General features: G+C 49.6%; 12 protein-coding genes across 12 annotated transcripts; 5 read left to right on the top strand and 7 right to left on the bottom strand.

Annotated features, from left to right (window-relative positions):
* Nucleotides 1-30: 30 nt before the first annotated feature.
* BCR37DRAFT_382022 (chromatin assembly factor 1 subunit A-domain-containing protein) lies at nucleotides 31-1,776 on the bottom strand. The gene is made up of 2 exons (XM_040869789.1): nucleotides 1,440-1,776; nucleotides 31-1,397 (listed from the first exon to the last, which is right to left on the bottom strand). The coding sequence occupies exons 1-2, from the start codon at nucleotides 1,730-1,732 to the stop codon at nucleotides 92-94; spliced, it is 1,599 nt and encodes a 532-aa protein (XP_040723680.1). The 5' UTR covers nucleotides 1,733-1,776; the 3' UTR covers nucleotides 31-91.
* A 41-nt stretch (nucleotides 1,777-1,817) lies between these two features.
* BCR37DRAFT_101889 (uncharacterized protein) lies at nucleotides 1,818-3,034 on the top strand. The gene is made up of 2 exons (XM_040865861.1): nucleotides 1,818-2,281; nucleotides 2,326-3,034. The coding sequence occupies exons 1-2, from the start codon at nucleotides 2,066-2,068 to the stop codon at nucleotides 2,881-2,883; spliced, it is 774 nt and encodes a 257-aa protein (XP_040723679.1). The 5' UTR covers nucleotides 1,818-2,065; the 3' UTR covers nucleotides 2,884-3,034.
* Nucleotides 3,035-3,982, bottom strand: BCR37DRAFT_414790 (uncharacterized protein; the record flags this gene model as incomplete). The annotated part of the gene is made up of 3 exons (XM_040872269.1): nucleotides 3,238-3,982; nucleotides 3,129-3,197; nucleotides 3,035-3,087 (listed from the first exon to the last, which is right to left on the bottom strand). Coding segments are annotated over exons 1-3 (570 nt in total), but the record flags the coding sequence as incomplete, so codon positions are not given.
* A 157-nt stretch (nucleotides 3,983-4,139) lies between these two features.
* On the bottom strand, nucleotides 4,140-5,681 carry BCR37DRAFT_102319 (uncharacterized protein). Its single transcript, XM_040865863.1, has 4 exons — nucleotides 5,162-5,681; nucleotides 4,995-5,123; nucleotides 4,867-4,947; nucleotides 4,140-4,818 (listed from the first exon to the last, which is right to left on the bottom strand). The coding sequence occupies exons 1-4, from the start codon at nucleotides 5,464-5,466 to the stop codon at nucleotides 4,593-4,595; spliced, it is 741 nt and encodes a 246-aa protein (XP_040723677.1). The 5' UTR covers nucleotides 5,467-5,681; the 3' UTR covers nucleotides 4,140-4,592.
* An 810-nt stretch (nucleotides 5,682-6,491) lies between these two features.
* Nucleotides 6,492-7,783, bottom strand: BCR37DRAFT_414789 (uncharacterized protein; the record flags this gene model as incomplete). Its single annotated transcript, XM_040872268.1, has 7 exons — nucleotides 6,492-6,699; nucleotides 6,742-6,770; nucleotides 6,938-7,136; nucleotides 7,185-7,265; nucleotides 7,313-7,441; nucleotides 7,480-7,616; nucleotides 7,658-7,783. The coding sequence occupies 7 exons, from the start codon at nucleotides 7,781-7,783 to the stop codon at nucleotides 6,492-6,494; spliced, it is 909 nt and encodes a 302-aa protein (XP_040723676.1).
* A 941-nt stretch (nucleotides 7,784-8,724) lies between these two features.
* On the top strand, nucleotides 8,725-10,445 carry BCR37DRAFT_382015 (Scramblase-domain-containing protein). Its single transcript, XM_040869788.1, has one exon. The coding sequence runs from the start codon at nucleotides 8,765-8,767 to the stop codon at nucleotides 10,295-10,297; it is 1,533 nt and encodes a 510-aa protein (XP_040723675.1). The 5' UTR covers nucleotides 8,725-8,764; the 3' UTR covers nucleotides 10,298-10,445.
* Nucleotides 10,446-11,164: 719 nt separating this feature from the next.
* BCR37DRAFT_388643 (uncharacterized protein) lies at nucleotides 11,165-12,038 on the bottom strand (the record flags this gene model as incomplete). Its single annotated transcript, XM_040870650.1, has 4 exons — nucleotides 11,165-11,390; nucleotides 11,439-11,519; nucleotides 11,567-11,695; nucleotides 11,734-12,038. 4 exons carry the CDS (start codon nucleotides 12,036-12,038, stop codon nucleotides 11,165-11,167), a joined length of 741 nt encoding a protein of 246 aa, XP_040723674.1.
* A 1,804-nt stretch (nucleotides 12,039-13,842) lies between these two features.
* Nucleotides 13,843-15,342, top strand: BCR37DRAFT_382013 (Scramblase). Its single transcript, XM_040869787.1, has one exon. It carries the CDS (start codon nucleotides 14,009-14,011, stop codon nucleotides 14,924-14,926), a length of 918 nt encoding a protein of 305 aa, XP_040723673.1. The 5' UTR covers nucleotides 13,843-14,008; the 3' UTR covers nucleotides 14,927-15,342.
* Nucleotides 15,343-17,326: 1,984 nt separating this feature from the next.
* On the bottom strand, nucleotides 17,327-18,655 carry BCR37DRAFT_405282 (uncharacterized protein). Its single transcript, XM_040872078.1, has 2 exons — nucleotides 18,566-18,655; nucleotides 17,327-18,524 (listed from the first exon to the last, which is right to left on the bottom strand). Exons 1-2 carry the CDS (start codon nucleotides 18,612-18,614, stop codon nucleotides 17,674-17,676), a joined length of 900 nt encoding a protein of 299 aa, XP_040723672.1. The 5' UTR covers nucleotides 18,615-18,655; the 3' UTR covers nucleotides 17,327-17,673.
* Nucleotides 18,585-20,022, top strand: BCR37DRAFT_382007 (uncharacterized protein). Its single transcript, XM_040869786.1, has one exon. It carries the CDS (start codon nucleotides 18,795-18,797, stop codon nucleotides 19,944-19,946), a length of 1,152 nt encoding a protein of 383 aa, XP_040723671.1. The 5' UTR covers nucleotides 18,585-18,794; the 3' UTR covers nucleotides 19,947-20,022.
* A 4-nt stretch (nucleotides 20,023-20,026) lies between these two features.
* Nucleotides 20,027-21,889, top strand: BCR37DRAFT_101446 (nucleoporin protein Ndc1-Nup). The gene has a single exon (XM_040865859.1). The coding sequence runs from the start codon at nucleotides 20,148-20,150 to the stop codon at nucleotides 21,870-21,872; it is 1,725 nt and encodes a 574-aa protein (XP_040723670.1). The 5' UTR covers nucleotides 20,027-20,147; the 3' UTR covers nucleotides 21,873-21,889.
* Nucleotides 21,860-24,239, bottom strand: BCR37DRAFT_382005 (zinc metalloendopeptidase). Its single transcript, XM_040869785.1, has one exon. It carries the CDS (start codon nucleotides 24,085-24,087, stop codon nucleotides 21,907-21,909), a length of 2,181 nt encoding a protein of 726 aa, XP_040723669.1. The 5' UTR covers nucleotides 24,088-24,239; the 3' UTR covers nucleotides 21,860-21,906.
* Nucleotides 24,240-24,324: the final 85 nt, after the last annotated feature.

Below are 24,324 nucleotides of genomic sequence, written 5' to 3'. Positions count from 1 at the left end.
GTCAAAGCGACGACATCTGCACGTGATATGGCAGTCACATCTAACAAGTCGGCATTTCTAGAGATACTATGACTCAGTTGAATATAACCACCTAGATCAGGACCCATACATCATGCCTGCCTTGTCCCTGCCTCTCAGCAACAGCCTCCAATGTCTCTTGAATCGCCTTTTTCGTCAATTGCTGGCCAAACTCCTGATACAGCTTCTCCACCAAGAGCATCTTACTCAAGCTACTGCCCTGCACATGCTTCTTGAAGGTAGGTACTTGTGCTTCTGGAATGGCAATAGTGGCAGGTCGTTTCTTGCTGTTGGTCTTGCCGGCTGAGAGTTGCAACAAGGCAGCACTATTACCAGTTGCTGTTGCAAGGAGTGTCGTTTGTCCCTTTCCCGGTGGTGTGCCCTTCTTGATTGTTTTGGGCTCGTCCCAGTAATTATGGAAGGGATCAATTGCCTTGCCACGCGTATCAATCAGTCCTTGCAGTGATAAATGACCGACTGCCTCCATGGCTTCTGGAGAGACACCCACAAATGGGCCTCGGAGGACAGGAATCATTTGTGCCATGCTTCGTCGTGCCTCTCGATTCTCACCATCCTCAGCATCATCCAAAAAGCTGGCATCGTCTTCATTGTAGGTATCCAGTGATGCCAAACTGCGCGCATCATCTTCATCGCCAAGATCTTCACCATCGCCCAAGTCATCCTCCCACTCTGCTTCAGAGTCATAGTCATAATCAAATCCATCGCCTTTTGCAAATGGATTCCGACCAGACCTCAAGCCAGCAGTGCTCGGCACTTTCGTGTACGTCCCAAAGTAGGGCGGTCGTACATCACTGTGGAATTGTGCGAGTTTCGTAGGGATACCAGTGAGACGCTGCACAAGCGGTATAGAGGATGTTTCATGCATGACTTGTTGGAGAGTCTTGTACTTGTCTCGCCGCACTAGCCTGCGCGCACGACGCTCTCGAAACGCTTGTGCTTGCATGGCAGGTGCGTCTTGTCCGCTGATGGCACGGCAGAAGGAGACTTCATCGCCTGGTTTAGGCATAGCAGCCATCGTCATATGCTCTTTGACTTGAAAGGGTTTGAAGCAGCTGATACTGCTATGTGGCAGCAATGCTGGGACTTTGGCTTCCACTTTCTGAAAGAAGCAACTGAGCTTTGGTTGAGCGCGTGCTTTTTTAGCTTCTGCTTCTTCCTTCTGACGTTTGGCAGATTCAGCAGACATGCGCTTTTCTTCTTGAGCTCGTCGTTTCTCTTCCCTTGCTTGCTCTTTCTGTAGGCGCTCTGCCTCTTGTGCTTTTTGCTTCATAATAGCTTGCGCTTTTCTTTCTGCTGCTTCTGCTTCTTTCTGCAGTCTTTCCACTTCTTTAGCCTTCTTGCGTTCTTCCCTCTCAAGACTATCGTTAGTGTTAACCCTTGCAGTAGAGAGGTAGACATACCGCTTCGCTTCTTGTTCTGCTAGCTGCGCAGCTTTCTCCTCCGGCGTCAATCGTGGCCTCTTTGTCACACTCGGTGAGGCACCAGGCGTCACAGTCAAGTCAATAAACGCAGCAGGACGCTTCATCGCGTGACTGGCAGAGACTGACGCCGGTGGTGTTTGTATGGGTTCTGGTGAACTCACCAGCAGTACTGTTGGGTAAGGTGATTTTTGAGACACATACTGGTGCTCTGATTGTTCAGTCTTGGTCTGATGAGAAGTTGACAGGTCACCGAGCGTTGACTGTGTCTCCATGGCGTAACTGCAATGGCCTCTCAGCAGGACAGCAGGATGCTCCAGGCAGGGGTTGAGGGAGTCGCGTCGTCTTGCGCGCTGAAATAATTCGCGACAGGCACGTGACTGAACCACTGTCACTACTTGTACTGCTATTACTACTGCTGCTATTGCTGCTGCTACTACTTTCACTACTACTGCTATTGCTAGTATAACTGCAACCGATATTGCTAGTGTAGCTGCTACCGTTTCTGCTGTGCTGCTACTGCCTAAGTCAAAAGTGATAAAAAGTACTTCCACTGCTACTAGACTGAAACTGCTATAGAGCTGCTAGCGAGCACTACTGCTGCTGCAATGGATCGCACACAGTCCTACCACTCCCGGCAATCTTCCGTCGGCTCATCCTTCTCACGTCCGCTCTCCGCCCAACAAGCAGATCAAGTCAGCTATGTTCAACGCATGCGCATAGCAAAAGGCACAGTCTGGGCAGAGCGTGGTCCGAAGGATGCCGTCAATGAGCAGCGAAAGCAAAAAGTAGCTCAAACCAAAAAGCGCGGATTCGGCATGAAAGTAGGCTTCTTACTTGGTATTCAAGGGATTGATGCTGACAATAGATGTTTCATGGTGCTCCGCCTGCTCAGCAAGCAAGAACCGGGAAATCCAAGTTGCAGCCATATGCAGCGCCTCAGCATACTACCCTTATTCCTCGTCTTTCTGCCTCTGAAGCCAATGACGATAATGATCAAGACTTTGATAATTTCACGTCCAGTGCCAATTATGAAGCGAAAAGAACAAGCGCAGCACCAAGCTTATCCAAGTCAAGTCTACGCAGATACCCAACGTCAACGCACAACTCGACATTTACTCCCGACGTGCCCTCTGTGCCAACATCACCGGTGGGTCTGACCCGTCTCAATCACCTCGACTCGGGACTTTCCTCAGGTGCCAATTCTTCAGCACAGCATGATATGCCATTCCCGGCACCAAATCAAACTTCCTTCGGTTTTGGTTCAACGAGCGGCTTTGCCACCTCGAGAAGCGGATCGCCTACCCAGCTTCAGCAATACACACAACAGCACATACCCGATGATTCGGATGATGAAGAATCCCGATACCATCAACCACGACAAAAGCTATTCATTGCCAATGCTGATATATCAGACTCAGATTAAGTCTTTATCTGTGTTTGATATGAGAATGAAGCAATGAACCAAGTATTGGCATCCAATTGTACAGGATCTGTGATGTGGCAGCCACCTTTGAGCATGACACCGAGATTGATATTTGGCTTGGAGAGCTCAAGTCGGATGTTGGTGTAGTTTTGCAGCATTGCTTGAGTCTTGAATTCACCCATGTAATCAGTACCAATCGACAATCTGCGCGTTAGTATCGGAGAATTGGTCGAGGGATTGCTTACATGTTCATCTTGCTGGCGGGAGACGTCAGCTGTGAATGAACAGTATTCGTGTCCATCTCAGAAATACTCCTTCAAGTCAGCACATGGTTCTTGTCCGCAAGAAACATACTGCGTCCAGCCAGACTGGTCTCCATTCTGCTGATAAGAGACATTGACCACTTTCAGTCCATTCCAAGTCCACACGGTTCCCTGTCGAAAGGGTGACACAGCAGACGCTTCACCGTCTTTACTGACACTTGTCAATAAACACCAATCTGTTGGTTTATGATACAGGCACATCTCCGATGTGGATAATCGTACAGTACGCGCTTGTAACCAATCACCACCAGGTCCGCCACGCAGCGCGAGATAAGCATGAACGCCACCTAGTGTATGACTTGCTTTGATGCGTGGCGGATCGGTTTGTTCGATGTTGAATTTGACACTCTTGATGGTTGCATCGCTGTCTTTCAAGTATACGTTGCAACCCAAGTCGATGTTGTTGCGGTCAAAGGCTTCTAGTTGAAGACTCTTGATGAAGGTGATGACGAATATCCACAGAGCCATGTATATAGACATCCACTTCACTCAAGATTCGTTTGTTGTTGTCAACGTGTCTTTATAAAGCTTGTTCAGATTCAGGGGTTTGTTTGTCTGCTCACGGCGCACTCAGATGGACGCGAGAGTTTTGTACGGCTGAGGTGACAGTTAGCTTTGACTTGTCCCCAACTTGTCCGTTGACTGACATGCTTCTCATTGAAGCTTTGTCGGTGGCACTGTTCTCAAGAGGCTGAGCAATAGTCGTCGGTGTGCTCAGCTGCATGCACATGATTCTCCGACTTTTCGCGTGCGAGAGTGACTGCCACTGACTTCGTTGCCTCTCAAGCGTGTCTTTGGAATGGAGCAGTCGAGTGCATTGAACTCAGCGTACGACCTCATTCGATCATCTCACGGCGGTTGCGTACTTGACGAATCTACAAAGGTACACTTCTGCAAGCTTTGTTATCATCCATACATGGACTGCTTTCACGATTGATGCATATCTATCAAAGTTTTAAGCTATCAAAACGATATCTAGAAATCGTGGCAGGAAGAATTAGCAGGCTCTCCTGATTCAGCTTGGAGCAGTAAAATAATAATAGTATTTGCTAGACGTGGGTTGAAAATATCACATCGCTTATGAAACCCCCTGCAAGCGCACTATCTGGAGCTATCGAATTTAGAGAATATAGGAATCAGATCCAACGGTGGGAAGAAATATGGCTGATGAAATATGCTGTCACGTACACTGTCCTAATAGCAATGAAAAGCAAAACTGAAGTATCGCCTCGCCCGAGATAACGAAAAAGAAGGTTTTTGGAGTAAGTCGAGTAAGTCTTGGAGAGTGGCAATTGCAGAAAGTTAGGTCTGAAATTCCTTCCTCTTGTATTTGCGAAGAGAAAGGGACCTTGAAGAAATTTGAAGTGGGCGTGTGAAAGCTGCTTACTAGCAGGTAGGATGACCGTTACCCACCTCTTTCATATTGATTGACCTGACAAGCCAAGTGCGACCATTGTCGGTAGTGACGGGCACATCAAAAGTGCAATTATATCCTCGTCCTGTCCTTGCAAATTCGGGGTCAGGGCTAGACAGTGTGATTTTGATATCATGATAGCTGTGCGCATTTACCACTGGGTTAGCGCAGTCCAGCATTGCCACAGCTGTCTCGATGCTGCGTCGTCAGTCCAATCGTCACGCAGGAAATTTGAAGAGAAGTTACCTTCGCATGGCCATGTTGCGGGGATGAAGTGGAGTTGCTAGGTGCGACAGCATTTTATCGGTCCGGGGGTCCGTTATCGTTCTGCAGTCAGCCCATCGTCGTTCGAAAATTCAAAATTGCAAACGTACTGGTTCCATGTCCAGGCCTTGAAATCTTCATAGTATTCGATCTTCAACGTTCCGCCGGGCCAAGCCACGGTTTCTCCCACAATTTGCTCCCAGGCAGATTGGCTATGATACTCAACTGCTGCAAGACACCTTCGACATCAGCACGTTGATATCAAGAGTGTCCATACCAATCGGTTTTCTGCCCCCCGCAGACAGCTTGTTTTGTCTCGTGAGCCGCTGCGGATTGTATCAAGTCAGGAAAGTCCTCCTTGCCATCTGAGTCCCTGGAAAGTCCCAACCGAAGGAAAACACCTCCCGGCTCTTCATTCATCATTGGTGGAGGATTAAGTTCCATTGAAAACTCGACCTGTTTGATGTGAACTCCCACTTGAGTTGGACCGAGCTTGAATCCAGCAGGAAACTTGCGGTCATAAGTGGCATATACTTCTTGGAAGCAAGTCGCTGCGAATAGAAGCAGACTGCAAAGTAACATTGACTGGTCAACAGCGGATGTGATAGCAGGGTTGTGGTCAGAGCGTTGCAGCAGCTGTCCGCGCGCGCCCTTTTATGTGCTTTCCCCTTGTTCCTCAGGAGTCGTCAACATCGTAGACGGAAGTCTGCAGGTTCAGTGAACGGGAATGGAGGGCGGGAGCCTTGTGATTAAGCCTCAATGCAACTGGTGCACACGATGTTTGCCTGCCTGTGCTTGAGGGTCAAGACTCAAAAGACAGCGTGAATCATGTGGTTACTAGTTAGGTCCTAATGCAATTGCTGCGCACGGAATTTGTTTGCCTTTGCTTGATTGTCCCTTGGACCCCCTTGCTGCTTTTGTCTCTTGACGTCGAGCTCCGCTTGCGGTGGCTTGATGACCGAGTGCATGCAATCCCAAGCAAGAAACATTAGCAACATGAACTCTCGATGCTCTTACTTGGCTGATTGCAAGGCCGGAGACCAAGGCCTGGTGCTAAATAGCGATCGCGCCTTTGCCCGCCTTGGCAAAGACTTCTGCTCAATATTCAGCGCAAGCCGCGTGGTTGCTCGTGTGTAAGGAAAAGCTTGTGCCTTCAAGGGTCCAGACTCCGGACTCCTGAGCATAAAGCATGCAGCTGCGGCAGCACATGGGACTGAGCAGCAGGACGGCACTGACTGGACCAGAAGCAGACAGGTCTGGGAGGTACTGCGACACCAAGCGAGTATGTGAGCCATATGAGCTGTATCATGTGTTGCAATTGCATCATGTATCAGCTTGAGCAAAGGATGTTTCTGCGCAGCATATCTCAAAATGTCCAGGTGCAGTTCTGCTGCGATTACCTAGCTGATGAAGGACCCAGCAGCGAATCAAGCTCCCTTCGGGTTTGGTTCAACGAGCGGCTTTGCCACCTCGAGGAATGGATCGCCTACCCAACTTCAGCAATACACACAACAGCACATACCCGTTGATTCGGATGATAAAGAATCTCGATACCATCAACCACGACAAAAGCTATTCATTGCCAATGCTGATATATCAGACTCAGATTAAGCCTTTGTCTGTGTTTGATATGAAAATGAGGCAATGAACCAAGTACTGGCATCCAACTGTACAGGATCTGTGATGTGGCAGCCGCCTTTGAGCATCACACCGAGATTGATGTTTGGCTTGGAGAGCTCAAGTCGGATGTTGGTGTAGTTTTGCGGCATTGCTTGAGTCTTGAATTTGCCCATGTAATCAGCACCAATCGACAATCTGCACGTTAGTATCGGAGAATTGGATCGAGGGATTGCTCACATGTTCATTTTGCTGGCGGGAGACGTCAGCTGTGAATGGACAGTATTCGTGTCCATCTCATAAATACTCCTGCAATTGCAGAAAGTCAGGTCTGAATTTCCTTCCTCTTGTATTTGCCAAGAGAAAGGGACCTTGAAGAAATTTGAAGTGGGCATGTGAAAGCTGCTTACTAGCAGGTAGGATGACCGTTACCCACCTCATTCATATTGATTGACCTGACAAGCCAAGTGCGACCCTTGTCAGTAGTGACGGGCACATCAAAAGTGCAATTATATCCTCGTCCTGTCCTTGCAAATTCGGGGTCAGGGCTAGACAGTGTGATGATGATATCATGATAGCTGTGCGCTTTTACCACTGGATTAGCGCAGTCCAACATTGCCACAGCTGTGTCGATGCTGCGTCGTCAGTTCAATCGTCACGCAGGAAATTTGAAGAGAAGTTACCTTCGCATGGCCATGTTGCGGGGGTGGATTGGAGTTGCTAGTTTTGTTAGCACTCTACCGGTCCGGGGGTCCGTTATCGTTCTGCAATCAGCCCATCGTCGTTCGAAAGTTCAAACTTGCAGACGTACTGGTTCCATGTCGAGGCCTTGAAATCTTCATAGTAGTTGATCTTCAACGTTCCGCCGGGCCAAGCCACGATTTCTCCTACAATTTGCTCCCAGGCAGATTGGCTATGATACTCAACTGCTGCAAGACACCTTCGACATTAGCACGTTGATATCAAGAGTGACCATACCAAGCGGTTTTCTGGCCCCCGCAGACAGCTTGATCATTGTCGTAAGCCGCTGCGGATTGTATCAAGTCATGAAAGTCCCCCTTGCCATTTGAGTCCCTGGAAAGTCCCAACCGAAGGAAAACACCTCCCGGCTTTTCCTAATCATTGGTGGAACATTAAGTTCCATTAAAAACTCGACCTGTTCGATGTGAACTCCCACTTGAGTTGGACCAAGCACGAATCCAGCAGGGTACTTGCGGTCATATTTGGCATATACTTCTTGAAAGCAAGTCGATGCGAATAGAAGCAGACTGCAAAGTAACATTGACTGGTCAACAGCGGATGTGATGGCAGGATTGTGGTCAGAGCGCTGCAGCAGATGTCCGCGTGCACCCTTTTATGTGTTTTTCCGTGTCCCTCAGGAGTCATCAATATCGTAGACGGAAGTCTGCAGGTTCAGTGAACGGGGATGGAGGGCGGAAGCCTTGTGATTAAGCTTCAACGCGATTGGTGCATCCGATGTTTGTCTGCCTTTGCTTGAGTGTCAAAAGATAGCGTGAACCATGTGGTTAGGTCCTAATGCAATTGCTGCGCACGGAGATTGTTTGCCTCTGCTTGATTGTCCCTTCGAATTCCTTGCTGCTTTTGTCTCTTGACGTCGAACTCCGCTTGCGGTGGCTTGATGACCGAGTGCAGGCAATCCCAAGCAAGAAACATTAGCAACATGAACTCTCGATGCTCTTACTTGGCTGATTACAAGGCCGGAGACCAAGGCCTGGTGTTAAACAGCGATCGCGCCTTTGCCCGCTTTGGCAAAGACTTCTGCTCAATTACAGCGCAAGCCGCGTGTTTGCTCGTGTGTAAGGAGAAGCTTGTGCCTTCAAGGGTCCAGACTCCGGACTCCTGAGCATAGAGCATGCAGCTGCGGCAGCACATGGGGCCGAGCAGCAAGACGACACTGACTGGACCAGAAGCAGACAGATTTGGAAGGTACTGCATCACCAAGCGAGTGTGTGAGCCATGTAAGGTACTGCATCACCAAGCGAGTGTGTGAGCCATGTAAGTTGTATCATGCGTTGCACCAGTATCAGCTTGAGCAAAGCATGTTTCTGCACAGCTCATCTCGAAAAGCGCAGCTGCAATCTGCTCAGCTGGTGAAGAATATATGCTCGGCTAGAGAGCACGCCGGGCGGCTATGGTGCGCGTGTGAGGCGAGAAAAGCATTCCGAGTGAAGAGCGTCTATTTATAAGAGCACTTTAGATCCATGGCAACTGCCGGCCGAAGTCTAGACCTGCTTCAGCTGACATGTACAGTAGTATATCACGATTCCAAGTGCGGTCAATCAGAACATGCCCAGGTCGGTGCTCGGCTGAATCTGACCGCTTGCGACTTTTGGCAGCACGGAGGTTTCTGAAGCGGCTGGAAAGACAGGCTCTACGGGAGACATCCAGCCCTGCTACAGCTGTAAAAGAAGTCATGATTGTAAGACGTATTTGTCGCTTGTCTGCAGTATCTCGCTTTCAGACAACGCAGACCTGCTCAATAGGTCGAGCTGCTACACGCCCGACACAACTTCTTGCAACACGCGGCCTCAGAGCTGTCCGCTCTCGGCCTGAGAGACCAAGACAGCGTCTACCTAAGAGACACTCGCCTGCTGAGTCTGACACGGCTCAAGCTAGTAAAGAGACTGCTCCGGTTCAAGTGGCGCAAGACGCTGACTCGCTCGTCCGTAGTTGCGATGCTGCTGTACACCTCCTGTCGCAGCCAGCACTCGTCATCTGCCGCCAAATTGAGATGATGAATGTATTTCTCGGCTTTGAAGAAGCCAACAAGTACTTGATCAAAGCAGCTGATGGCTCAACACTGGCCTACATGGCAGAAGACTCTCATACCATGGCGTCCACCATGATGCGCAATCTCGCCGGCACGCATCGCAAATTCTCATGCAACGTATTGGACTTGCAGGGTAACGTCATTCTCAGTATTCGGCGGGGGTTTGCGCTTGTCAACAGCCACATTTCAGTCTATGTACATCGCACACCAGGTGAGGCCGGCGAGTTGATAGGCGAAGTACGACAGCGCTGGAATTTGACGCGACGCAAGTATGAGCTCTTCTTGCATCGTCGAGAAAGTATGCAGCAATTTGGTGCCATTGACGAGCCGATGCTGAGCTGGGACTTTTCCGTCATGGGCGAGGATGGCGCGTTGCTAGGAAGCATCAATCGCAACATGCGAGGCTTGATGCGTGAACTCTTCACCGACACTGGGCACTATGTACTGCGCTACGATGCAGCAAGTCCAGAGACAACCAATTTATCAACCTCTGCAGTTGCTCTGCCAGGAGTCGACACAGAGACTGCCGATGCACGTCAAGCTATGGCTCAAACGCACAGCCGCGCTATCGCCTTGTCACACACCTCAACCCGACCCATGACTTTGGATGAGCGTGCCGTCTTGCTCGCCACAGCCGTCAGTGTTGACTTTGACTACTTTAGTCATCAATCTGGCGCAGGCCATACGGGCTTTTTCCCTATGTTTATGCCATTCCCAATGTTTGGCGGCTCAGCTGAGGGTTCTTCAGTTGAGGCTTTGCCGGAGACGACTCCTGGAGCGTTGCCAGAAAGTGAAGGTGGGACAGCCCTGCCACCTGATCCTGCATTAGGAGGTACAAATGGTGACTTGGATGAGGGTCAAGATAGTGTTGACCAAGGACATGGACAAGAGCAGTCACCTGTGGACGATCGGCCTTGGTGGGAGCAAGATCAGCCTGCCGAGGAGACTTGGTCAAATGACTTTGCAGATGGGGACGGAGGTGTCGACGGAGACGACTGGTTCTGATTGTTTTGGGTTGAGCGAGGACTGTGCAGCATCTTTTAACTTCGTCCTCATGCTGAGGCGCAGGTAGCACTAATGCATGCTGCTACATGTACTAATTTGGCAATTTTTGGCTTAGGCTGAAGGCGCATCGCATCTTATTCAATGTGCATCACAATGCCCTGGTACGATAAGCTCCCCCAAGGGTACAAGCCAAGAAAGTAGGTGCCTAGGCTATATCGTATCAGTGCTGCAGAAACACGATTGCATGCTGCATGGAGGCCATTGCTTTTATGCAAAATGGGTCTGCGACTGGGTCGTCGCTGAGTATGAGGTTACGCAAACTCAAGGATGAGAGCTCAACGACCAACTGCACTTGCAATTCATATATACTGCACCTTGAGCTTGGAAATCCATCCACTCCCTCCTATAATCACTTCCTTTGTCCATGCTTATCAACTCAATGGCTTCGTGTCTCTCGATATCTAGGGATTATGATTGAGTCAACATTCAGGCTACCTTGATTTAGCTTGGAGCAGGACACATCGCCTACGGCGTCCCTACGAGCACTTGTTCTGAACAGCAACGTCCAGTGTGCTATAGACTTGCTCATCTCCGTCGAATGAGAGGATGGTAGGAAGCAGATCGACGTTAGAAAGAAAGAGTATTAGATATGGCTGATTAAATACGCTGTCACAGTTCTAGTAGCAGTGAAAAGCATGACTGAAGTACACCTCGCCCAAGATATCGGAAAAAGAAAGGTTTTGAATGGCAAATGAAGTACAGAGTCGCAATCGCAGAAAGTCTGGTGAGGAATTCCGTTCTCTAGCTGCAATCGCAAAGAGAAAGAGACCTTGGAAGAAGCTTGAAATGAACGTGGGAAGCTGCTTTTCAGCAGGTGACCTTGCCGCCACCCACCTGATTCACAAAAATTGCGTTGACATCCCAAGTGTGACCACGATCGGGGGTTCTGAGCTTTTTGAAGTTGCAATTGTTTTCATGTTTTGTTTTTGCAAATTCGGAGTCAGGGCTAGACAGTGTGATTTTGATATCATGATAGCTGTGCGCCTTTACCACTGGGTTAGCGCAGTCCATCATGATCACAGCTGCCCCAATGCTACATGGTCAGTTCAATTGTGGCAAAGGGAATTTGAATGGAAATTACCCTCGCATGGCCATGTTGCGGTCGGTGAGTGGAGTTGCTAGTTGTGACAGTACTCTACCGGTCCGGGGGTCCGTTATTGTTCTGCAGTTAGCCCATCGTCGTTCGAAAGTTCAAAACTGCAAACGTACTGGTTCCATGTCCGGGCCTTGAAATCTTCATAGTATTTGATCTTCAACAGTCCGCCGTGCCAAGGTATGACTTTTCCTACAGTTTGCGTGCGGCCAGGTAGGCTATGATACTCATTTGTGAAAAGACACCTTATATATTAGCACGTTGATATCAAGGATGACCATACCAAGTATTTTCCTGGGACTCGCAGGCAGCTTGTTCTTTGTCGTGCATCGCTACGGATTGTATCGTGTCAGGAAAGTCCCCATTGCCCGTTGGGTCCCTGGAAATTGCCAACCGAAGGGCAACACCCCCCGGCTTTTTCTTAATCATTGGCGGAGGATTAAGTCTCATCGAAAACTCGACTTGTTTGATGTACACTCCCTTGGCCGTTGGACCGAACCAGCATGTAGCCGCAGTGATGCGGTCAGATTGGGAATATACTTCTTGGAAGCAAGTCGCTGCGAATAAAAGCAGACTGGAACGTAACATTGACTGGTCAACAGCGAATGTAATGGCTGAATTGTGGTTAGAGCGCTGCAGCAACTGTCCGTGTGCACCCTTTTATATGTTCTTCATTTCCTTTTCCTCAGGAGTTCCCAACATCCAAGATGGCAGTGCAGATGTTCAGGAACAAGGAGACATAGCGTGGACCATGTGAGTAGGTCGTAATGTAATTGGTGCACATGATATATGCTTGCACTTGCTTGATTGCCCTTACAGCTGCTGCTTCTTGACCTCGAGCTCCAAATGTAGTAGCTTGGTGACCGAGCGCGGGCATTCCCAAGCAAGAACATTCGCAATGATGAACCTCTGATTCTTATACTTCGCTAACTGCAAGGTCGAAGCCCAGGGCCTGGCGCTCACTAGAGATCGGACCTTTGCCCGCTTTGAGAAAGACTTCTGCTCAATGTTTGGCGCAAGTCGCGTGTTTGCTCGTGTCTAAGGAGAAGCTTGTGCCTTCTGTCAGACCTATTCGGGGTTCGCATCGCATTCCCGTTGAGCCAAAAGTGACTAGTCCCTAGAGGACACCGCTGCAGCTCTTTAAACCCCGAATCCAAGGCCTCATCCAGGAGTCAGTGCTCATCAGGAGACACCTCCTGGACCCAACTTCGAATCCCGCAGAATCTCGAAGCTCATTTTATATCTAACACCTTCAAGGGTCTTGAATCCTGACTCCTAAGCATAGAGCATGCAGCTGCATTGCCGCCGCTGCAGCAGCAGGATCTCGTGCTCCGCTTGCAGTAGTTGGCCGAGCGCGGGCAATGCCAAGCAAGAAACATTTGCAATGGTGAACCTCTGATGCTCTTACTTGGCGGATTGCAAGGCCGGAGACCACGGCCTAGTGCTAAACAGCGATCGCGCCTTTGCCCGCTTTGGGAAAGACTTCTGCTCGATTTCAGCGCAAGCCGCGTGTTTGCTCGTGTGTAAGGAGAAGCTTGTGCCTCCATGGGACCTAACAGTACAGAGCATGCAGCACATGGGGCTGAGCAACAATATGGCACTGACTGGACCGGAGGTAGACAGATTTGAAAGGCACTGCGTCAAGACTTCTGCTCAAAATTCAGCGCAAGCCGCGTGTTTGGTCGTGTGTAAAGAGAAAGAGAAGCTTGTGCCTTCAAGGGTCTGAACTCCTCTCCTAAGCATAGAAGATGCAGCTGCGCTGCCGCTGCTGCAGCAGCACACGGGACCGAGCAGCAAGACGGCACTGACTGGACCAGAAGTAGACAGATTTGGAGGTACTGCGTCACCAAGCGAGTATGTGAGCCATATAAGTTGTATCATGTGTTGCAATTGCATCATGTATCAGCTTGAGCAAAGGATGTTTGTGTACAGCACATCTCGAAATGCCCAGTTGCAGTTCTGCTGCGATTGCCTAGCTAATACAGAACACACGCTCGGCTTGGATGTTCACTGCCAGTAGTGCACGCCATGTACAGCCAATGTCCACCAAATGCTGCTGAATTTGCCACGGCCCAAGCTGATCTTGAGACTGCTCTACTTCAAGTGGCTCAAGATGCTGACTCACTCGTCCGTAGTTGCGATGCTGCCCTACACCTCCTGTCACAGCCAGCACTCATGAACTACTGCCAGATTGAGATGATGAATGTATTTCTCGGCTCTGAGGGAAGCCAACAAGTACTTGATCAAATCAGCTGATGGCTCAACACTGGCCTACATGGCAGAAGCCGCATGAGCCCCGCCGATGTTATGCAGATTGGGCCTGTGCTTAAGTGGGTTGTTGCTGATTTCGAGGTTGCGAAAAGTCGAGATGAGAGCTCAACCATCAAGTGCGCTTGCAACTTACCACTTGAAGTTACAACCCAGATATACTGCGCTATAAGCTTGGAATCCATCGTTTCCCTCCCTGTAGTCACTTCTTCTCCAGTCTGTTCTTACTAAACTAAACGGCTTCGAGTCACTTATCCCTGCCGGAGCGCTAGACACTCCTGTGTTAGATCATGGTCTTTGGAAAGCTCAAGTTGGCGCTGGGCAAGGACGAAAAAGGCGACCTTACCGCTCATGCCTCGCAGGTAGGATTGACTGGTTCCACTATTCCTGGCGTTTGCATTCACTCTGAAGCTTCCAGGATACTGGCATCGCTCCCAATCGTCATATGTCGCCAGTATGAGCCCAAGAACGCTGTGGCTGGCATCGAAGAGCCCAACAAGTACTTGGTCAAGTCTTCCGACGGCCGCACCATTGCTCAAATTGATGAAGAAGTGCGGAGCTCCACAATGAAACGGTCACTTCAAGGAAATGCTCGAAAATATGCATGCCATTTGACTGATCTAGATCTCAACAAGCTGCTTTCTGTTCAGCGTGGCTTCTCATTGGCTGAGGTCAAGCATGAAGTGTCAGTCTACACATATGATACCCCGGACAGTGAAGGTATCCTCGTTGGTACAGTCAAGTCCAAGTTTCACCTTGTGAAGCGCAAATACGACCTTTTCTTGCAACAGAAGACTGGACTGCAGCTATTTGCCGTGGCCGAATGTGTCTCCGCCGGAACCAACTTTGATATTGTCAGTATTAGAGGAGAGTACCTTGGCAGTGTCAATAGAGCCAAACGCGGCGGTATGAAGGACGCATACACATCAACAGGGATGTATGTTTTACGAGATGCAAGGTGCAGACACGATTCATCAGCATCAGCATTGCCAGTAGAAGACGCAAATCTTTATGTCAATGACCCCGAAAGCAAAGACGCTGCAAAGGCGGTCAAGGATACTGCAAAGCAACCGTCGTCCATCATTGCGGAGCGTGACATGTTTCCAGCTGAACGCGCTGTCATACTCGCTTTGAGTATTGCAATGGACTTTCAGTACTTCTCGTATCAGTACAACACGGCTCGAAGCGTCGGTGTCTACAACGTCTAAAGACCATTCAGACCCGTCAGGGACTGTGATCCATTTCCTGCTGCTACGGGAGGCATCGACGTTGTAGGTGAGGTTGTGCACTTGGCTGTGTCTGAGGAGTCAATCGGATGTTGTGTGGCTTGATGCACCGTACAGCATAGGTGTGTCTCATTTTACTTGCAGGCACGCACATATGCTTTCCATTATCTACCAGCCGACTCATGTAAAGTCAAAAAGTCTTTGGCCGCCGTACTAATGGGGGCAGCAAGGCAGGACAGCTTCCCGAGGCTTTACAATGGGCGAAGACCATCGGCAAATCACTTGTCATCCTCCTGCTATTCGCATGCCCGATTGCTGAAGTAGTAAGTAGCGGATGCCATCACCAAATTGAAAGGCTCGCCGGCCTAACACATCATAGAATGTCTTGCCATTACCAGTTCTATCAAGTACGATTCAAGAGCTCCGTTTCCCTTGAGCGTCACTGCCACACTTTGTACTGACTCTGCAGCCCGAATTGAGCAACTTTCTCCTCTTTGCCATTGTTCCATCTGATAGTCGCAGTATGTTATACGATCTTCTTGCAGAGTGAAATCATGGCAGTCTGTGCTTGGTCAAAAAAGGATCAAGTTTCCAAAGCTGATTCGAAGCAGAATTGCATTCAGCCAATGGCCTCAGTGATTGCATGGACTTCCTTGGCTGTTTGAGGTACACTCAGCTTGTACGAGAGTCCAAGCAGATCCAAAGTTCGGATCGGAAAGAAAGAGTATTGAATACGACTGAATAAATATGCTGTCACTCTTCCAGAAGCAGCGAACAACATGGCTAGATTACGCCTCGCCCGAGATATCAAGAAAAAAAAGAGTTGTGAGGGCAAGTCGTGTACTAAGTCTGAATGGCAGGCAGTCAGGTTGGTAATATCTTTCTAGGCGTAAACGCAAAGAGGAAGGTATCCGGGAAGTGGAAGGAAATCGAAATAAACGCCTCAAGCTGCTTCTTAGCAAGTGCGCTTACCTTGACCTACCGCTTCCATGACCATTGCGTCGGCTTGCCAAGTGAGACCGTGGTCGGTGGTTCTGAGCCTCTCAAACTTGCACCTAACTTCGGACATGGTCCTGCGTGCAAAATTTGGGTCAGGGTGAGACAGTATGATCTCGATATTCTCATAGCTGTGCCTCTGGACCTTCGGGCTAGCACAATCCATCATTTCCACAGCTGTCCCGAGGCTGCAACATTAGTTCAGTCGTTGGGAAAGGAATCTGATCAGCAATTACCCTCGCATGTTCATGTTGTGTTTGTCGATGGGACTCACTAGTCGTGACAGTTCTTTCTTAGTCTTGGGGTCCGTGATCGTTCTGCCATTAGCCCTGTCATCATTTGACGATCAAATGCAATCGTACTGTATCCATTTCCGTGTCTTGAGATCTTCGAAATACATGATCTCCAACCTTCCGCCGCCCCAAGCCACGATCTGTCCATGTTCTGGATCCACACCATGTTGTGAATGGTCGACATTGGTAAAAATGCACCTCCAAAATTAGCTTAATAGAGTCAAGATCGATCATACCATTGGGTTGCCAAGCCCTTGCAGTCAGTGAGCTTTGGGGCATACGCTACCACGGCTTGAAACAAATCAGCAAAGTCCCCGATTGTGTGATTATCCCCCCGCCCGATTCCCAACCAAAGACCAACACCTCCATCCGAATTCGCTTCAAGCACTGGCGGAGGACCAATGACCACTGAATAGGTGACGCGTCTGATGGAAACCCCTACCAGAGTTGGACCAAGCGCGCATGCTGCAAGAAACTTGCGGTCCCATGTGCTACTTCTGAGACACAAGTCACTGCAATCAACAGTAAACTGAAAAGCAACATTGCCTACTCAACAACGGAAGATGGCTTTTATGTGGTTGGTGAACTGCAGCAGTTGCCCGTGTGCGCCCTTTTGTGTTCTTTCTTCCTTTTCCCTCAGGGGTTCCCAACATCGTAGACGAGACTCTGCAGGTTGAGTGAAGGAAAGTGGCTGCAGGCATAGCCATATGATTAGGGATCTCCATGCAGTTCGTACTGGTGCACATTAAAATTTAGTTTGTCTTTGCTTGGATGTCCCTTGCAGCTGCTGTCTGAGCCTGTCTCTTGACCTTGAGCTCTAGTCGCAGCACTTTGGTAATTCAGCATGGGCAATCCCAGATGAGGAGCATCTGCAGAGGTAAATTCGTGAATCTCATACTTGGCTGACTGCTTGCGCGAGCCCCAAGCCCGAGTCCAAGGCTTGGTACTCATCAGCGAATGCATGTTCGCCCACCTTGAGAAAATCGTCTGCTCACATGCTTGGCGCAAATTGCGCACATGCACAAATACAACAAGAAGAGCAACCTGCGGGCCATATGGCTGCAATAACATACGAGGCGAATCTCGCCTGGTACAGCTGTCATACTGTCGAAGTGCTTCCTGTACAGTCGCAGCGTCAAGCAAAGTACGTGAAGTCACACTACAGCTGGAGTACGTGTAGTCATTAGATAGTAGGGCAATTCAGAGTTCGTAGTTCACGGCGGACAGATGAAATTTGGCATTTGTCGGGTGCCGAAACTCTGACTCGGATCATCAGGAGGCGTTGTACCTTGTTGACGATGAGAGAGAGACCTGAAGAGCCACTTGAAGAGACATAGAAACCGGTATCAGATGATTGTCAATCGCTAGACACGATCCATAGAATGCATGCGGTCTAGAGGTTTAATCGAAGTGCATCGCTAGAGGCGAGCGCGTCGCTTCTTATGCGCCTCTACCCATCGTCTGTAAGAGTCGGTAGAATCGTTCGTCCGCCTCGCGTCGACGAGCTTCCGTCTCGCGTCGATAAGCTTCCGTCTCGCGTCGATAAGCTTCCGTCTCGCGTTGACGAGCTTCTCGTTGTTCGTCTAACTGGCGTCGATGAGCTTCTTGTCGTTCTTCCGCCTCGCGTCGATAAGCTTCTCGTCGTGCTTGCGCAGCTTCTTGCCGCTCAATGCTCTCTCTTTGAAGCTGTAAATTTGCGTCTGCAATGTGCTTGGCGACCTTGTATCTCTCAATTGTCGCCTCCCTCTGGGCGGCTCGCATAGTTTCGAGAACGACATTCAGATAGCCGACCGAGTCAATCGCCTTGCTTGATGCTTTGGACATCTTTCTAGCTGGTGTCTTGCTTTGCCGTGCTTTCTTGGTGACATGCTCTCCGTCATCTTGGACAGACGAGTCTTCTGAATGGCCATCGCTGACGTTGGCGTCCATAGCTGGGAAATCGCGATCAACAGAGGTTCTGTTGGGACGTTTGGCCGATTTGGAAGAATTCAGTCTTTTGGATGTCGACTTTGAGGTCGACCTCGATTGCCCTTGCGAGCGAGACGACAGGTCGACGGAGGCAGCTGAGTCATGACGCTGCGAAGTGTTACCCTCAGGGTCGACATCTTCAGACAACAACTCGGCCGTCGATCGGTGGGTGCGATTTGCAGGAGCATCCCGTCTATACGCGAGCTCGTCTTCCTTGTCGGCGGCGTTGAGCTGATCAAAGAAGTCGACTGACGATTTGAACACTATAGGCGTATCCACATCGGTGGCAGCATAGTGCCGGGGGCGTTTCTGTTCAACCGCGTCTTGACAGTTAGCCAAGTGAAGAAGCGTCAATATCACCTACCGCGAACTCTAAGGCCTTCATGTCTCGAGGGCATATACCTCTTGCCCATGTCGCCTGAAGTTGATGTAGTTAACAGATGATATGTCAAATATGGACGACAACAAACAAAAACGCGAAATTTCACCACAAAGACGCGCCGGACCATCCAACTTGATCCAAAGTGCAGAGCAGTTGCCAGTTGCCCGATAGAGGAAACGTGGGCTAGCACTTCTGCAGCGGCTGCTTATATATGCGCCTGGCATATGTCTACTCTAAAGAACTATGTGCCGCTGCCGACCTGCTACCCTCCAACAGAGGAAGATCTAGTCTGATTCATTCCCTGATCAGTGCATACAAGCTCCTCTCATCTGACCAAGTAGTGGTCATCAAGCCTAAGCCTGCGACCCGGCAAGAGCTACTTGCATATCATGACGAGGATTTCATCGACGCCTTACTTTCCGCTGATGACACGTCAAATCAGGCATTGACAGATGAAGAATTGGCAGAATTTGGGCTAGAATACGACTGCCCGCTCTTCAAGGGCATCTCAACGTACATCACGCATGTGGCAGGTGCGTCGCTCTATGCAGCAAAGGCACTATGCTCGCAATCACACGGTTTCACCGCTGCTGTTTGCTTTGATGGAGGCAGGCATCATGCTCGAAAGCGAGAAGCTTATGGCTTCTGCTATATCAACGACATCAATCTGAGCATCCTGCAGTTGAGATCATCATTTGACCGGGTCATGTACATTGATCTAGATCTTCATCATGGCGATGGTGTAGAAAGTTGTTTCAAGTACACTGACAAGGTGTTGACTTGTTCGATACATCGTCATGGGCCTGGCTTCTTCCCTCGCTCAGGCTCGGCTGATGAAACAGGTAAGGGCAAGGGCGAAGGATATTCTCTCAATGTGCCGCTCAAGCGTGGCTTGACCGATTCGCCATTTCTGCGAATCATCAATGAGATTGTCATACCAGCCATACGGGCATACAGACCTGGAGCCCTTGTCGTCCAATGTGGCGTTGATGGGCTGCATGGAGATCCATACAAAGAGTGGAATCTATCAATCAACGGCTTTAGCAAAGCAGTCGACCTGATACAACGGGAGGCGACGTCAAAGAATATCAAAACGTTGTATCTTGGTGGCGGCGGATACGAGTCGTCCGTCGTGAGCTCATGCTACGCAACGATTTTGGCAGTTCTCCTTGACACAAAAGATCTATCGCAGGCTATTCCAGAACACAGCCGATGGGCTCAATATAGCAAGCGTGACTACAGCCTGGGTGGAGATGAAGTATCTGGGGTGATGCTGGATGCAAATACAGACATTTCTGAGGTCATTGATCGAGCAGTGCAACAGATGAGCGTCTGGAATATGGACTCTGTCATGTCTGGCTAGCTCTACAATGTCTATAGTACTCAAAGGTAGAGTCAACAACGTAGAGCCACATCCAGGCCAAGTCGCCCGTGCCCGCCCATCTCACAGAATTTCGCGTGCGATGACCAGCACAAGGACAAAAGCAAGAGACATCAGAAGAGACCATCTAGCAAGCCAGACGGTGCCTGGTAGAGTCCGGCCCTCTGGAGCACGCGATATTGAATGGTCTCGGTAAAAGGGAGCTTCAACAATGCAGCACCTCGGCTTCGGGCTCCGGCGTACCACGCCATTGTCTCGCGCGTCCTTCAGAAACGCTTTGTCCACGCGTGTGTCTGCTTATACGTCTTGTGCTACGGCACATCGTTTCTGTTAGGGCACAGTTATCGCCCGTGGTACCTCTTCCCGTGGTCATGGACAGGATTTAGGAGTGTTGCCATCTTCCTGGCTTTGGCACCGCTGTTGCTTCTACGCAAGGCGAATCTGCATGTGACGCGGATAGCCAGGCCGTTGAGTCCATTCAATGTCTTGTCGGCACCATCCATCGCAGCGGCCATTGCATACACAATCGCATCGACCTTCTTTGTGCTCACATACATCAATAATACCAACGAAAAGAGTGGCTTGACATTACTGGTAACGCAGCGAACGTATGAGCTGCCAAGGCTCAATGAACGATGGCTCTATCTCATGTTCTTCTCTGTGATGTTGGCTGTGTTTGAGAGCGGAAAGCATATAGCATGCGACCTCGACTTGCTCGCACGTCCTCTTGCGAAACGACCCATTCCTACGCGCATGCAAGAAGAATTGCCAATGGTTGCTGTACAAAGCCTGGTCCAGGCACTTGGAATCTCACTGGTTGCTCCCCTTGGCTATCTCATCCTTCGCTCATCTTTATACAGCTTTGTCTTGCGCTTCGTTCGACTCATTTACCACGTTCCAAGATCAACAGTACCACCAGAGTGGCCAGTAGGCTTTGGCATGTGTATTCGCACAACATTCATTGCAACGCTCATCATCTTTGCTTGGAATGTGCTACATTGGCTCTTCAACGTCTACCTCTCGCAAGGCCCGACATACAAGGGCAAGCTCATCAGCGAAAAGTCAATGCTTCAAGACGAGACACTTCTGAAAGGCCTCCAGCATACCTCAAAGCCGCTCACGCAATTGATTGCATTCGAAGAGCTTCGTCTGATTGCTGCGCATGGCAAAGACCGACGCATCGCGATATTTGAGACTGGTGCACCAGATGCGACCATGTGGCTTGCCATTGTCAATGCATGTCTAGTCGTACTTGGCGAAGTCATTGATTCTGTAAGTGCTGCAAGTGGCTCTACACAAGGAAATCAGCCAGCACATCCGACTGTTCAGTCAGCACCCAAAGCTCGCGTCATTGGTACACCACCACCTGTACAAGTGCATCAAGCCAACATTTTCCTATCTGGTCACAAGAATGCAAGTATCGTCGATAAACTCAAAAGTCAAACTCAGCCCGCTGCCGCAGCCATCAAAGCGCCTGAGCAGATTGGCCAAATGGGTCAGTCTGTGATGACGACAATCAAGAGCCATGCACTTGAATTCACAAAACCCATGTGGCAACCTGTTACTGAGCTGACTGCTATACGTTTACTTGCAAAAGTCCTTCGAGCAGGGGAAGAAGCCATGCCGAGACACGAGTTTGCCATTCTGGCCATTGAAAGTTTGCGCGACATGCTGCTTGCATCATTGGAAGATGACACCTTTGGCAGAGCACATAAGGATGTATCGCGCGTCCTCACTTCATTGGAAAAGCTTCAAAGTGTCATTGCAAGACTAAGACAGTACCGCAAAGCCAAGCAGCAGGATCAAGATGAGCAGCAACCGCTTGTATCGGACGACATCAATACAGTCGACATTCTCGCTGGCGATGCGAGAAAACAGTTGCTTGAAGCGTTCCAGGCATATCTTTAGCACTTTTCTTAATGAACAATTCTATCCCTACCTCTCACTGTACATCTGTCAACTCTGCTAAAAAGGCGGCATTATTTGGCTTTCTGCCGAGAAACCGCTCCATCATGACTTCCTCATCTCTTGAACCACCTGGCGCCAAAATCTCATCCCGGTAGCGAGCGCCCAGTTCTGGATCAAGAGGACGCTCATTGAATCCAGCACCATAGTACAAATCGGCTGCAAAGACACGCGACCAGTGATACGAGTAGTATCCGGCTGCGTACCCTGCCATGATGTGACCAAAGGAGCCTTGGCCGGGTGTATATACATCTCCTGCTGACTGGTCACGACGCAGGATACCATCTGCATCAGTCAGACATTCATTGTACAGCGTCGTGAGCTGATCTTTGGTGAATGGCTCGGCTGCCGTGTGAATGCGCATATCAAAGGTCGCAAGCCCAATCTGGCGTGCATTCGAAATGCTGGACAAGACGTGCTTCGTCCTGATGAGATCTTTCATCAGGCTGTCTGGCATTGGTTCGTCCGTCAGGTAGTGGCTAGAGAGGTGCTTGAGCACTTCCGGATGCCAGACCCAATACTCTAGCATGGTGGAGGGCGTCTCCATGAAGTCTGATGCTGTGTGCGCATGGAATCGAGCATACTTTGTCTTGCCAACCAGGGCGTGTATTCCGTGGCCAAGCTCATGGAAAAGTGTCTCGACTTCCGAGTGCTTCAACAAGGACGGCTTGCCATCTTTGGGCTCGGAGAAATTGCAGACAATAGCATTGCTGGGGTAATGTCGGGATCCGTTCCTTTCAAGGAATCCAGGTGAGATTGAAAAGGAAGCAGCGTGCTTGAACTTGTTCTCCCTTGGATGCAAGTCGAAATATATGTAACCAACAAAGTCGCCAGTGTCGAGTCGCCACACAGCATATTGCTGTACATCAGCATGCCAAAGGTTGCTCGTCTCGTCGAGCAAGACAAAATGCAACGAGAAGAGCTTTTCGTACATATTGAGCATACCCCTCATAGTGTTGGTGAGTTCAAAGTACTCGGCGACCTTTTCCGCGTCTACGTGATATTGTTGTTCGAGAAGAGTGTTGTCGTAGAAGCTGGTGTCCCATACATACAGAGGAAGCTGGCCACCAGCGTCAGTCTTTACTTTGCCCAACTGTTCCAGATCCTTGTCGCGAGACGAGGCGATTGCTGTCTTGAGGGTGTTCAAAAAGTCCAACACGCGCGGGCTATCTTTTGCCATACTGTCTTGGAGCAGGTGATCGGCAGTGTTGCTGAACCCAAGTATGTCGCTTGCTTCTCGCCGCAAAGCGAGCATTTCGATGAGCAAATCAGTATTGTTTGGACAACGCGACTGGTATGTTCTCGCAGCAGCTTTCCGCGTGGTTGCATTCCGACAGTAGCTCATGACTGGGAAATAGTGTGGGTAGGCGAAGGTCATTTTATGTTTCCCATCGGCATTAGACTGCCAAGACTCTACCAGATCACGCGGTACGCCATCCAATTCGAGGTCCGTGAACCAAAGTGCATCATCATTGTTCGCAAGGGCTCTCTCGAACGCTAGCTGAACCGTGACTGACTCCTTCTCGATCTGAATGAGACGGTTGCGTAGTGTGACATTCAATGATAATCCACGCGCGTGTCCGTCGCGAACCATGAATGTAGCAAGTCGTGCATCTTCTTCATCAAGGTCTTGTAAGCCAGCATCGACTACTTGTTGCACAAGATGGAAATGGTCTTCACGCATTTCAGCATCCGCCATCCAGTCCATGATGTCTTGCTCTGCTTGTGTAGACGCATTACGAACAGATTCATCCGCTGAAACGGTGTACAGGAATGTCAGATGTCCATTACGCAAAAAATCGCTTTGGACTTCCGCCAGTGGTTTGACGACTTTCGAAAAGTCGGCCACTTTGGACGAAGCGATCTCGTCGTGTGCTGCTTGTGCCTCTCTGATGAGCTTCTCGGCAGCACTGTGAATTTGTTCAGCTGATAAGCTAAAGTTGATGGGTGCTTGAGGAGGGGTACTGAACAGCGAAGGCGCTGTTGTAACAGGTGCAACATCGATCGATGTGCCCTTAGTCTTCCATATTGACGAGCCGCTGAGCTGAGCTGGCAAGATAGAGTCAATACTCAAATATCTGACAGAGAAGATGATGGCAAAAAGAAGCGAAACACTGAATGCTGCCAGAAGACGGCGGTGAAAAGAAACCGTCGACATGTCGGTAGATCAAAGACAAGAACACCCTTTCGAGCGACTGTCAACAGAAAAGTCTAAGTACAGAACCGATATTGAGAAGTACTCGTATGATAGAAGCCTGCTAGGAGCGCATGACTGCTAGTCGATGAGTCTAGGCATGAAGAATGGGCAAGTTAGGCGTAGAGCTTGAGGTTCAGGTGTCCAAGATTTTGAGCGCGATCGTCACTAACCCTGGCGATAGATACCTAGTACCTACTA

This window comes from Protomyces lactucae-debilis (genome assembly GCF_002105105.1).
Source record: "Protomyces lactucae-debilis strain 12-1054 chromosome Unknown BCR37scaffold_16, whole genome shotgun sequence".
Lineage (NCBI taxonomy): Eukaryota > Fungi > Ascomycota > Taphrinomycetes > Taphrinales > Protomycetaceae > Protomyces > Protomyces lactucae-debilis.
The sequence above is the reverse complement of the archived record's forward strand: the minus strand, read 5'-3'. Positions and strand labels throughout refer to the sequence as shown.

What these genes read in the sequence shown, in the direction of transcription:
- BCR37DRAFT_382022 (XM_040869789.1), bottom strand. Translation starts at nt 1,732, where the DNA reads ATGGAGACACAGTCAACGCTCGGTGACCTGTCAACTTCTCATCAGACC. An exon ending in GCAGAACAAGAAGCGAAGCG is followed by an intron (nt 1,398 to 1,439) that starts GTATGTCTACCT and finishes CACTAACGATAG; the next exon opens with TCTTGAGAGGGAAGAACGCA.
- BCR37DRAFT_101889 (XM_040865861.1), top strand. Translation starts at nt 2,066, where the DNA reads ATGGATCGCACACAGTCCTACCACTCCCGGCAATCTTCCGTCGGCTCA. An exon ending in AGCGCGGATTCGGCATGAAA is followed by an intron (nt 2,282 to 2,325) that starts GTAGGCTTCTTA and finishes TGCTGACAATAG; the next exon opens with ATGTTTCATGGTGCTCCGCC.
- BCR37DRAFT_102319 (XM_040865863.1), bottom strand. Translation starts at nt 5,466, where the DNA reads ATGTTACTTTGCAGTCTGCTTCTATTCGCAGCGACTTGCTTCCAAGAA. An exon ending in AAGGCCTGGACATGGAACCA is followed by an intron (nt 4,948 to 4,994) that starts GTACGTTTGCAA and finishes GGCTGACTGCAG; the next exon opens with AACGATAACGGACCCCCGGA. An exon ending in CGCAACATGGCCATGCGAAG is followed by an intron (nt 4,819 to 4,866) that starts GTAACTTCTCTT and finishes CTGACGACGCAG; the next exon opens with CATCGAGACAGCTGTGGCAA.
- BCR37DRAFT_382015 (XM_040869788.1), top strand. Translation starts at nt 8,765, where the DNA reads ATGTACAGTAGTATATCACGATTCCAAGTGCGGTCAATCAGAACATGC.
- BCR37DRAFT_382013 (XM_040869787.1), top strand. Translation starts at nt 14,009, where the DNA reads ATGGTCTTTGGAAAGCTCAAGTTGGCGCTGGGCAAGGACGAAAAAGGC.
- BCR37DRAFT_405282 (XM_040872078.1), bottom strand. Translation starts at nt 18,614, where the DNA reads ATGGGCAAGAGGTATATGCCCTCGAGACATGAAGGCCTTAGAGTTCGC. An exon ending in TGAAGGCCTTAGAGTTCGCG is followed by an intron (nt 18,525 to 18,565) that starts GTAGGTGATATT and finishes CTAACTGTCAAG; the next exon opens with ACGCGGTTGAACAGAAACGC.
- BCR37DRAFT_382007 (XM_040869786.1), top strand. Translation starts at nt 18,795, where the DNA reads ATGCGCCTGGCATATGTCTACTCTAAAGAACTATGTGCCGCTGCCGAC.
- BCR37DRAFT_101446 (XM_040865859.1), top strand. Translation starts at nt 20,148, where the DNA reads ATGGTCTCGGTAAAAGGGAGCTTCAACAATGCAGCACCTCGGCTTCGG.
- BCR37DRAFT_382005 (XM_040869785.1), bottom strand. Translation starts at nt 24,087, where the DNA reads ATGTCGACGGTTTCTTTTCACCGCCGTCTTCTGGCAGCATTCAGTGTT.